We start from the raw sequence: 13,272 nt of genomic DNA on the forward strand, positions 1-13,272 counted from the left end.
TATTTCACCTGCAAAATCACACATCCCAGAGCCAGCTGATCACCCTAGCTGCACTGGCAAAAAATTCTTTCCCAGTGCAACAATCCTTTAAAACTGTGCAGAAACTGCCATTAAATCAGCACAACTAGACTAAAGTTTTCAAAAAGTGCATTACACTTCTTCCATCAGTCTGGAAGACTACAGAAATAGATTTATCAAGGTGTGATTACCATATCGAACGTATAGGTCTTCTTTCCCAGTTTTTCATTAATTCCTGCAATACGAACAGCAACTTCTTTCCTAGCAGGTTCACATTCCAATACAGAGTGGGAATTCACCTTGCGCTCTGCCATATTGAAAGGCCTGGGAAAAAAGGAGCAAGCACAACACGTTTTAAAGCAGGAATTCTGAAAAGTCAAATTATGCCTTTATACAGAATATTTAAGCCAAATATAATCTTCTTTTAAGATGCGCATAACCCACATTAAAGTATTTTGTGCAACTGGAAAGCCAGCGCAGACTATACAAATGGCAAAACTTAAAAAAAAAAAACAAAAAAACACCCCCCCCCCCCAAAAAAAACACACACAAAAAAAAAAAAAGCTTACCTATTAAATTTCTTTTAATCCTGCCAGACCAGCCCAAAGTGGATTATGTCCCCCTATCAGCAGATGGAGACAGAAACCCCCCCCCCCCAAAAAAAATCTCTAACACTGACATCACTCCCCACCCCATGGTTTTGGTGCTGCCTTCAACTCTTCCTATGTCAAAGCTAAGACAACCAAAGGCAATTAACTTTTGGTTTCCAAATCACCACCATTACCAAAATCTGATGCAGCCAAGAAAGCTTCACTCAGTTCATTAACTCAGGAATTCGATAATCCCTTCACCAAGGTCATGATTAGGCCATGGTGAACATACTTGCTGCTAGTTTTCTGAACTTGTCTGAGTCCTTGATCACTGTGGCTTCTGAACCAGGCAGGCAGAACCTGACTGAAAGGAAATTAACCGGTAAGTTTAAATTTCATCTGCCTTATCGGTCATACCAGACTAATCCAAACAAGTGGGGTGTATCAAAGCTCCACCCAGACTGGGTTAGGCAGAAGCCATAACAACTCAGGCCTCCTGTGTCCAAGGTACAGCCTCTCTCAGAATGCAGACCCATATTGAGGTGCTTAAGAGCAGGGAAGCTGTCCTGCCATTATTCTCTGTCTCTGGAAAGGCAGGCTCTGATTCTGCCTACAAGGAGTCAAAGCCCATTCACAGAGGTGCAGGACAGCCTTCAGACCGGAATAATCTTTCTGGACAAGGCCAAAGATCTCCTCTATTACTCCTGAAATCAATGCCTTAGACACCACCGTGTCTTAATACGACACATCAAAGATCTAGCCAAGAAAAAAACAAAACTTGTCCCCTATAAACATTTCAAAGGTAACCTACAACAAACCTGAGAATGGCTGTGTCTGTCCTGACTTACACTATTCTATTTTCTCACCGACATAAGTGAAAAAAGCTAGAGCCCAACAGAAATGAAACACTACCCTTAGAGGGGAGAATAGTATTGGGCTCAGAGATAACCTTTTGGCAATTTTAATGGAAAAGTTAAAGGAGATTGCCTTATGAGGCTTGAGAGGAAGGGAAGTCATATCCCTTCAAAACTGAACTCAGGTTCCAAGCTGAGAAGACCTACCACAGCAGAAAACTTCCATTCTTAACTCCCTAGAAGTATCCCATCCAAGAGAGTAGCGAGACAGCTTACATTTTGTCCAGCAAGCCAGAGGTGGTCTTTGCATTCTATATTTGCAAGCTATGCCTTCACCCCAATCTCCTTTGGTGAAAGAATAAGATTGAAGGAATGATTCCCTCAAAACAGAAATATTGCCTCCTCCACAAATGTGACTCAGAGGCTCCAAACTAATTCCAGTCCAATAATGGTCCTCTTTCTGCCCACTAAAGGCTGGTTCTCTCAATAACCAAGGTTGTAAACCCTAGAAGATCCCTTCCATTCTCTTTTATAACCTAGAAGAATCATCTGACCAGGGGACAGGGTGAAGGAGAAACTCTGCTTGCACTTTCAGAAGTCTAGGGAATGTCCATACACCTGGTGGGAACACACATAAGACTGGATATTGGTCATAATTCTACAGTGATATCCAAATCCTTGCTTTCCTTTCTTGGCTGAAGAACTTGCTTGTCCGAGTTTCGCTGGTCTGATCTGAAATCCACTTGTGTTCATGCCCCACCTAACTGCTAGTAGAGCAGAGGCTGCTTCTGCCAATCCTTACACTTTATAAGTGCTGCTTCTAGGTACTGCAGGAGGAATGCTATCTGAGACCAAATCTGACTCACTTACCAGAGTACACGAGGGCTACCAAATTCTCTCAGCTTGTTCACATCAGTTAATGGCATTGACATGACTGCTGCTACCCAGGTTGATTTTTCTTGACATAGAGGTCAGGATTTCTGGAGCACTAGATGGCTGGCACCGACCCTCACCCTAGACCCATTGGTTCTCCACTAGGTCTCCTTCCTTACTTCTAACTCCAATGGAAGCTGAGGAGGTACATGAAACAAAATCAAAGGATTTGTAGACGGAGTGAAGTAGGTGGCCGATACCTTCTTCTGCATCCAGGAGAGATTGAGGATAGTAGTTGTCTTGTTCAGTAGCATGAGGGCAGGGCTTCAGTTTTTGAATACAGTCATGAATATTCTGCACCATATAAAATTGGGGGATAGATATACAGTACAAGCAAATACCATTGCACTTAGATAAATAACTTTGGCAAGAAACTTTTTCAAATAAAATATTTATTATCCACCTATAGCAGACAAACCGTGCTAGGTGAAATTTGTAGTCTTTTCCTGTGGGAGAATGAATGAATCCATGTCTTTGCTTTTTCATAGCAGATTCAACCACTACAGTCTGGTGAGGTAGCTGGACAATACCAAAGTCCAGTGATTACTGGACTCTGTATTTGAGGTCTAGCTTTCTAACCATAGGAGTGACCAAAATAAGAGTTTCCAACATTCTCAACTTTAGAATACTGATGATGTTTACTGGAAGGGCTGCTGGTTCAGATAGACTATCCAGTAACTGAAGAGGGCCAAGAGTTCAGGATGGGTGGATCTTTGTGAACATTGACGCCCAGCATTGTACCCATCTTCTCCACAAACTTAGAACAGGTGAGAACCTCTAGTGGCTAGATATGGTCCAGAGGATCTGGAAGTGGGTCAAAAAGGTATGCCAGTACAGTCTTCATCTATCCAGGACTCCAATGAAGAAAAGGGCAAACTGGGAGGAGCAGTCTCTAGGCAAAGTCCTTCTACCCTAATTTAGGTGGACTGAGTGCCCTGGATATTGGAGGGAGGCAAGGGAAACCTGATACCCTTCTCCTACAGATCTAGGATTGGCTTATAGAGCTGTGTTGGCAAAGCAGTTTGATAAATCAAAGCTGGAGGTGGGTGTGTTTGTAGCTTCAGTGGGGTAGAGTGCTTAGATACCTTGGCATGTTTTGACAAGTCTTCGGAAATATGCATTAAGGAATCCATACAGGTCAGCAATATTGCGGAGCTGAGCAATGTGTGTTTGCACTGTGCATCAGGGGGTCAAATGATATAGGATAATATGTACCATATGATCAAAGAGTAGAGATGCAGAGGCTGCTCCCTTCAGTGGCATCAGAACTGAGTATATCGTGCATCAGAGCTCCGTGTCAAGCTCCTTGGTGCTCCATGCATCAAAAATGCTGATGCTGCTTGCACAGACAGTGCCAATGCACCATACTTAGAGTGCTTGTGCTTCAAATGCAGACTGTGATGGCTCCAGGGTGGCTGGTTGAACTAGACCCTTTGGCTTAGACCTGAGCAGATGGGGAGAGTTTAAGAGGAGTTTCTACTCAACTCTTTTCCTGGCTAGGGAAAGGAGACTGCATGGCAGGACGAGGACCTAAGGAGACTCTGGAGAGATTAACACTGTTCCTCGATGTGTAGCACCCTAGAATGCTGCAAGTGTGCGGACATCTTCCCACAGGCATAGAAGTTCTTCTGGTCGTGTTCCGGTCTGAGGCATCGGTAATAGTGGGAGCACTAAGAGAAGAGGATCACCTTGCTGGTGGCTGAAAGAAATTAGTAAGTTTTGCTTGGGAAATTTTTTTTTAAAGTACTGGGGAGAAGTAAACTATTGGGCTATATTATTTAGTGTGTTTGTGCTTTTAATAGTCAGTGAGGCAGCTAATAAGCAGAAGTTAGTCCATTACCTGCTTTTAATCAAGTTGACTTAGAAAATAGCCACTATTACTAGCATCAGTAGCCTGGGATTGTTTTTGGGTACCTGCCAGGTACTTATAGCCTCGATTGGCCACTATTGGAAACAAGATGCTAGGCTTGATGGACCCTTGGTCTGACCCAGTATGGCATGTTCTTATGTTCTTAACAGTTCATGTCAGTTGGTGAAGGACATAACTTTTCCACAGATACAACAACTTTTAAACCCACTCACTGTTAACCTCTTCTGGCCATAATAGAAGAGAAGGTTGTGCTTCGGTTTTGTTTTGGTAACACTGAAAAAGTACTATTGAGGGGCTCAAGATGCAGTGAAGCAACTAAAAGACTGAAGAACAAAAACATTGAATTTAAAAGTTAAGAATTTTTAGAAAAAAAAAAAAAAACCAGGAGAGATTGGGTTCACATCCATGCTGTGCTTGGAAAAAAAAAAAAGACTAAGGAGGCTCTCACGAGGCAACACCCATGGCATGAACTCCTGAACATGCTCAGTAGAGCTCAGAAACAAATTCCTTCAAAGCTGCCAGATGTCACCTACATGCAATGGCTCATTCAGCCTGCTCAGCGACAGAAAATCTTGTGTCCACATTTTCGGGTTAGCATTTTTATTGACTCCTGATGCATTAGCATACCATTAGCTTACTGCATAAGGCTATATTTTCTTTACTCACATGCTAAAATGTTGTGTGCTGAACTTCAGCACACATTGTTTACCTTTTTTTTTCTATTTAAAATTGTGTTAAAGTACACACATCATGCATAATAGATGACATCCAGAACACTTATTTTTTGCACAAAGTACCACTCCACTCCCCCCCCCCCCCCCCCAAGGGACTCTCAGATGTCATGAACATAAGTAGAAGCACAATAATCATCCCAACATTAGGAGACAAAAAAATAGGAATAGCAGCATGGTCAGCATAAATACTAGGAATAAAATTCAATAGCATATTAGGAAGTAATGGGAGCACGGGTACTCCCGCTTATATCTAATCATCCTTCCGAAATAAATGTCAAATCACATAGGGGGACCATATCAGATCAAATTTGGTTATATAGAGTGTCTTTAAACTGGTAATCTTACTCAAATGATATACCTGCTCTAAGCACTTGAGCATGACTGTTAAGGGGGATGCTTCAGGATTCTTCCATTTAAGAACTCTCACACATTTGGCAGCTAAAACAATTTGCTGCATCAAAGACTGTGTGTGTCCTTCCTCATGTGGAATTGGGCTACCCAGTAATGCGTGTTTAGGGGAGGCTACTATAACCTCAACTATCATTGTTTTTATTAGATAAAATATCTCCCCCCCAAAAACATAAGTATTACATCATATTCCCACCAAATATGGTAACATTAACCTACTACTCTATACCCTCTCTAACATTTATCTATAATTGAAAAGACCTTATGTAACCGCTATGGAGATACATACCAGCACATTAGAACTTTAAATACATTTTCTATGAAGGCAGCAAAAATAGAGCACTTTCCCCATATGCAGAAAAGATCCCACTGATTCAAAAGTAGATTCTCCCAAATCAGTCTCCCATGCCTGTATGTATTTGAGGCACATGTAACTCAATTTAATACAGCATATAATTTCAATATGATCCCCTTTATCTATGTTTCTATAAGAATGTTTGTTTGTATAAGAAAGTAACTAAATTTTAATGCTAAATTGGACAGATGGGAAGACTGGACGGGCCATACGATCTTTTTCTATCATCATCTTTCCATAAGTTGTCAGCATTGTTAGATACTCAAAATAAGTCTTGCACTGTAAATGGGCCTTCTTAACCATTGAGCTCACAATGTGTCTAACCTGCACATATGAATAACAGTAAGTCCAATGTTGATCACAATTCACATGATATCAATGGTTTGTACAAACTCCCTTTTCAACCTCCCTTCCTCCACATCCACTACTCTTCCCCCCCTTATTACAATACTATGGTCTTTGCATTATTTTATCTAGTCATGCTGGTGAAGAAAACATCCACCACTTTTAACACTATTCATGTCCTGAATTGTTCTAGTCTACTTCCACTGCTCATATGGCTTGCCAAGTCCACTCAAACTTCTTCAAAGTGTTCCTCTTCAAGGCCATTAACTTATTCAGATAATATACTGTCCAAACACCTGTATAATTGTTCCTTTGCCAGAGCTGATTTTTTCTTCCAGCTATATACTCTCACACTTTGCCATCACTATAATCTGTTGAGCAAGAAAAGAAAATGTGGTTCTTACCTGATAATTTTCGTTCCTGTAGTACCAAGGATCAGTCCAGACTCCTGGGTTCATACATCTGTGCCAGAAGGCGGAGACAGAGAAAGTAAAACTGCCACTGCTTTAACTATGCTGATGCCCCCTGCAGTTTCTCAGTATTAAATCTGTACCAAAGCTGAATACCATACATCATAAAAAAAACCCATTGAATTATAAACTTCTGAACAATTAAACAAAAAAAATTAATTTCTGATAACAAGGAACCAATAGGAAAGCAGACGACTCTCCAACTGTCTTGATCCCTGGGCGAGACTCTGGACTGATCCTTGGTACTACAGGAACGAAAATTATCAGTAAGAACCACATTTTCTTTTCCCTGTACGTACTGGATCAGTCCAGACTCCTGGGATGTACCAAAGCTTCCTAGACAGGGTGGGACCTGGAGAGTCCCGTGCGCAATACACTTTCGCCAAAAGACAGACTCCCGATCTGCCACATCTAGGTGATAATGCCTTGCAAAAGTATGTAGCAACTTCCACGTTGCTGCCCTACAAATCTCTTGTGGTGAAATCAAGTGAGCCTCTGCCCAAGAAACAGACAGACCGGGTGGAATGAGCCCTCAATCCCTCTGGTACTGGCTTACCTTTGAGAATGTAAGCTGATCCAATAGCTTCCTTAAGTCATCTAGCAATAGTGGTTTTGGAAGCTTGAAGGCCCTTCTTCGGACCACTCCATAGCACACAAAGATGGTCAGAGCGCCGAAAACCATTTGTGACTAAGATAGCGAAGCTACGCTCTGCGGACATCAATAAGCTGAAGCTCACGCGCATGAGGCTCCAAATCAGATAAATTTGAAAAAGCTGGCAGTTCCACTGACTAACATGAAAGGAAGAAATTACTTTCGGTAGGAAAGATGGAACTGTCTGTAAAGACACACCCCTATCCGATATCTGAAGGAAAGGATCACGACAAGGCAAGGCCTGCAACTCTGAAATGCGCCTTGCAGAACAGATGGCTACCAAGAAAATCACCTTCAAGGTTACATCCTTCAACGTAGCCCTCCGAATGGGTTCGAAAGGAGACTCACATAATCCCCGAAGGACCAGATTGAGGTTCCAAGGAAGACAAACCTCTCTCACAGGGGGACGCAAATTCTTGACCCCTTGTATAAAGCGGACCACATCCGGATGAGAGGACAAACGATACCCATCCATGGCTCCCCTCAAAGAGGCCAACGCTGCCACCTGGATTCTAAGGGAATTGAGCGCGAGACCCTTAACCAACCCGTCCTATAAGAAAGATAACACTTGTGCAACCGAAGCACGCAAGACCGGAGTCCCCTTCGCCAGACACCAAGCCTCAAAGACTTTCCAGACTCGTACATATGCCATGGAGGAGGACTTCCGCCTAAACTGAAGGAGGGTAGTTATTACCGTCTCCAGGTATCCTTTTGCCCGTAAACGCCTCCTCTCAAAAGCCATGCGGCTAGACAAAAGCGAGCGGACTGATCCAAAAATACTGGACCCTGGTGTAGAAGACCGAGAAGATGGCTGAGTCATAAGGGATCCTCGACCACCAGATTTAACAGATCTGCGAACCAAAGGACGGCAAGGCCACTCCGGGGCCACAAATAATTGCCTCCCCTGGGTGACTCTCTATCTGCCTCAGGATTTTGCCCACCAGAGGCCAAGGAGGAAACACGTAGAGAGCAGGACCCCCTGGGGCCAGGGAAGGATCAGAGCATCTACACCCTTGGCGCCGTAATCTCTGCATCTGCTGAAAAACCGAGGAGCCTTCGCATTGTGCTGAGTTGCCATGAGATCGACCTACGGACAATCCCACTTTTCTCGAACGAGGTGCATTGCCGTGTCTGACAACTCCCACTCCCCTGAGTCCAGAAGCATGCGACTGAGGTAGTCGGCTTGCACATTTTTGACTCCAGCAATATGAGATGCAGAGATCTGTATCAGATGACGTTCCGCCCACAGTATCATGTCCTGAATCTCAAGGGAGACCACATGGCTCCGAGTGCCCCCTTGTCTGTTTAAGTACGCTACAGTGGTCCCATTGTCTGAGAGTACTCTCACTGCCTGCCCTTGTAGCAAAGGCTGAAAGGCAAGCAAAGCCAAACGCACCGCCCTGGCTTCCAACCGATTGATAGACCAAGACGCCTCTACGTTCGACCAGAAGCTTTGAGCTGCTTGACTCCTGCAAACTGCTCCCCAACCAGACAAACTCGCATCCGTGGTCAGGACTATCCAATCCGGAATCTCCAAGGACATCCCTTTCAGAAGGTTGGGGGTGTGGAGCCACGACAGACTGTCCATGGTCTCTGGAGAAAGGGAAACTGGCTGGTGATACTGCTCCAACACCGGACTCCACTGAGCCAAGAGCGCACTCTGTAGGGGATGCATATGAGCAAAAGCCCATGGTACCAGCTCTAAGGTGGAAACCATGGAACCGAGCACCTGTAACACGTCCCAAGCGGTGGTAATTGGCAACCTCGCCAAACACCGAATCTGCCATTGATGCTTGCGAGCCCTCTCTTTCGTCAGAAAAAAAACTCTGCCTTTGGTGGTGTCTAAGAACACTCCCAAAAACTCCAAAGTCTGCAAGGGTACCAAATGGCTCTTTGCCAAATTCGCTACCCAGCCTAACGATTGCAAGGTCTGAAGCACCGTCTGTACCGCTGTCTGACAACTGGCTTCCAATTTTGCCCGAAAGAGCCAATCGTCCAGATAGGGATGTACTAGAACTCCCTGTTGAAGTAAGGCCACCGCCACGACCACCATGATCTTTGTGAAGACTCTAGGTGCTGTGGCCATGCCGAAGGGGAGTGCCTGAAACTGGAAGTGCTGTCCCAGGACCATGAACTGCAGATAGCGCTGATGTTCCTGAAAAATAGGGATGTGAAGATATGCTTCCGTCAGATACTCCTGGGTATGCACCGCTGCTATCACCGAGCGCAAGGTATCCATCTGAAAATGAGGAACTCGCAATGCTACATTCACCCTTTTCAAATCGAGAATGGGACAAAAGGTTCCCTCTTTCTTCGGGACCACAAAATAGATTGAATACTGCCCGGTTCGAATCTCCTCCGGAGGCACAGATATCACGGCCCCCAAACGCTGCAATATGTGCAGAGTCTCCTGCACCACTCTGCGCTTCTGCAGTGAGCCGCATGGGGAGATTAGGAGCAACTCGCGGACAGGCCTTGCAAAATCTAAGGCGTAGCCGTCTTTTATCACCCTAGAACCCACTTGTCCTGCGTGATCTTGGCCCACTCCCCGTAAAACAATGCCAGCCGACTCCTACAAAAGGAATGGCGGAGTGGACCGGCCTCCTTTCATTGTGTAGACTTGGAACCGGAGGGAGCTGCATTGCCAGGATTCCTGAAGGGTCTACAGCCCCCTCGAAAGGGCTGTCTCCAGGAATGTCCTCTTGGTGAGGAACCCCTCTGCGCTGGCGCCCCAGTGGGGCGCTGTTGGCGAAACCTGCGATTGTCACGAAAACGTAACAGAGGTGGGAAACTGCGTCTAACCCGGGGTCTGTCTTCTGGCAAGCAAGGCGCCTTAGCATCAGCCAGCTGTTGCACAATTTGATCCAATTCCTCCCCAAACAGGAGTCGACCCTTAAAAGACAAAGATGACAACCTGGACTTAGAAGAAATATCCGCCAACCAGTTATGAAGCCATAGCATGTGCCGTGCTGCAGCTGCCGATCCCATAACCCGGGAGGACATCTGGACTACGTCATACAATGTGTCTGCTAAAAAGGCTATAGCCGATTCTAATCTGTCCGTGCGAGCCGCTTGCTCATCCGTGAGTGTCTGTTCTTCCTGTGTGCACTGTACCCAGCGTAAGCATGCCCTCTGCATGAGGCTGGAACAAATAGCCATGTGAAGACTGAGGGCAGAGACCTCAAAAATCCTTTTGAGGTGAATCTCGAGTTTGTGATCCTGAACGTCTTTCAGCACTGTCGCTCCCGTGATGAAACAGACCACTATCCCGGTTAGCATCACGGGTTGCTAACCGGGATAGTGGTCTGTTTCATCACGGTAGAGACTGCGGAATCTACCTTGGGTAGGGCAAAATAACTCTAGGGTCTTTTCTGGCATCGCACACAAATTAGCCATCGCCCTGCCTACCCTCAGCCCCGCGTCCGGCAAATTCCATTCCTGTTCAACTAACGTCTGATACATGATAACAGAATCATGATACGGAAAACTGGTGGAAGGACGCCTGATGCTTTGTAAAACCGGATCTGCAGCATCCTTACGCGTTTCCGCCGCTGGAGACCCAGTTCCTCCAGAACCGGAGGAAGAAGTGGCGCTAACTCAACTTTACGGAATAGCCGGAGAATCTTGGAGTCATCCCCCTCTGCCAGCGGTCCGGAATTCAGGTCATCTGGGTCGTCACCCCCAACATCCGTGGCCGCCCTCCCCGAACCATCAGGGTTGTCATGCCTGTGGGTTGTCATGCCTGTGGGAACACGCAGCCCTTGAACTGGCGTAGCTCCTGCCTGCGAGGACCCTGCATGCCCTGACCGGGGGCCGCCCCAGGCAGGGATCCTCCCCGGGATAAGCCAGGCTCCGGGAGTAAAAGGGGGGGGGGGGGAGGGTAGCTGACCACATTCGCCAGACCCACCTCCCTTCATATTGCGCCAAAAAAGCTTTGTGCATTAACAGCACAAATTCTGGCGAAAAGGGAGCCGGAGTCCGCCCATTGTCGGGCGCAGGCAAAAGGGCCCCTTCCCCAGGCCCTATTGGGGCTCCCTGTCCCTCTACCGGACCTGGGAGCACTGGTAAAAGTACTGGGGGTGGAATCCCCCGGTGTCTGAGATGCCGGAGATTCGAGCCCCGAGGGACTCAAAATGGCAGCCGTTCCCGCGGTTTCCCCAGCGGGACGCCTCGCAGTTGCTGCCGGGCCTGACGCAATTGGGGAAGGCCAAGCCAGACACCTCCGACGTTTAGCTGGCCTGGGGAGTTCGGAGGGACCCTCCCCCCTGGAAACGCAGGCCGCCGTGACTTAGGCGCACCGGGGTGGACCCGCACGCGCGACAAGTCACCCCCCTTACCATCGCGGCACCGACTTGAATCAAAACCAGCAGAAAAACAAAAAGAAACTAAAAAAAAAAAAAAACACCGCAAAGAAAAACCGCGCCAGGGGGGATGGGGCGGAGGAGAGAGTTGACAGAGCTCCTACCTGATCCTGAACTTTTTTTTTTTTTTTTTTTAACTTTACTGCTCTAACAGCAGTCTCACTGTAAAATTCCTCTCCTGTGCTGAAGAGAGCTTTCCAGCCCAATTCAGCAATTAAAAGAAGAGAAAAAAGTGAGAAAACTAATTTGTGAGCCAACACGTGCAGGGAGGGATCCGGACCACTGGATGTGCACCTCACAGTTACGGGATGGGGGCGTACAAAAGGGTCACCGACCCCCAGCCCCTCCACCTCAACCAGATAGGGTAGGGGTTCCTTACCAGCAAACCAGCAACCCCGACCTCCTGGGAGGAAGGCTCTCAAAATTTGAAAGAAAAACACATCCAAAAACATCCTAAACCAAACTGCAGGGTTCAAGCATCAATCCTGCCCTGCTGGGAGACAGAAATACTGAGAAACTGCAGGGGGCATCAGCATAGTTAAAGCAGTGGCGGTTTTACTTTCTGTCTCCGCTGCTGGCACGAATGTATGAACCCAGGATTCTGGACTGATCCAGTACGTATAGGGAACAAGCTGATCCCAGTCTTGAGTTTCTGGCAAAATATTTAAGATCATAAACCTGGGATCTCTTTACCAGCTTTTCAACCCTTACCAAATAATGCCCCTTGATAGGCAAGTCTGCACAATCATGTCTTTTACCATAAATCTGCTGCCCAGTGGTGTAGCCATAGTCTGGTTTGGTCACGTACACAGCAACTGCAAAGCCTCTGTCTCATCTCTTCAATTGACTGCCCATAGCCAAAGAGGTCAGTATCCATTTTTAATAATGTCAGAGAGTCCATCTTAGTTGCTTTTCCTGTTATCAAGAATTGGGATATTCCCTACAGAATCATGTACTCCTAGGTGCTGCATTCAGGTTCCCCTATTTATTTCCTTCTTTTCTGAGGTCTATTCACGTCTTCTCTTGAGGGTTCCAGCAGGGAATCAATTCCTCATCATCACCTTTATCTTGCAATGCTTGGAATGCATATCAAGCATTTGGTCAGAGCAAGAATAATTTGTATAGCAAGGTGAAGGGGATAAAAGCTGCATGTAGAATAGGGCTTCCCAAACTGTGGGTCGGGACCCCAAAAGGGGGTCACAAGTGCTCTTCAGATGCTGCCAGCAGCACTCCTAGTGGAAGTCAGCATGCACTCAAAGGTCCAGCAGTGGTCTCGCCCTCGCATGAGTCTATGCAGTCACAGGAAGCCTGCATGAAAATAGACTACGGCTGTTGCAGGGCTGTGACCTTGCACTGGCTCATAGAATCTGTACTGACTTACATTACTAATTCTGCTGCCACTTGCAGATCAGGCTTTGGACCAGCCATGAGAGAAGGGTAGGCTGAGTGTGCAAAGGCCAGTGAAGACTTTCACTGCTTCTCACCCACTCACCACTGAATCTACCCAAGAGAAAAATGTTGTCCTACTTCTCATTCACTTTTGGCCTGGGACCCAAAGGAAAATGTTGCTTCTGACCCTGGCCAAAGGGATGTTTGGAGAAGAAGCTTTTGGAAAGGAGGGATCAGATACAAGAAAGGTTTAAGGGCTAGATCAGTGGGAGAGGGATTGGCTGTGGAAGGTG

At 46.3% G+C, this 13,272-nt stretch overlaps 1 protein-coding gene across 2 annotated transcripts in view; it reads right to left on the reverse strand.

The window, feature by feature from the left end:
* Window positions 1-13,272, reverse strand: part of KIF11 (kinesin family member 11) — a 185,904-nt gene that overhangs the window by 154,608 nt on the left and 18,024 nt on the right. For both annotated transcript variants that reach the window (XM_029609919.1, XM_029609918.1), the window contains exon 3: window positions 210-342. In XM_029609919.1, the coding sequence (XP_029465779.1) occupies window positions 210-342 (133 nt within the window). The remainder of the gene's footprint in view (window positions 1-209; window positions 343-13,272) is intronic.

This window comes from Rhinatrema bivittatum, chromosome 7 (assembly GCF_901001135.1).
Source record: "Rhinatrema bivittatum chromosome 7, aRhiBiv1.1, whole genome shotgun sequence".
Taxonomy (NCBI): domain Eukaryota; kingdom Metazoa; phylum Chordata; class Amphibia; order Gymnophiona; family Rhinatrematidae; genus Rhinatrema; species Rhinatrema bivittatum.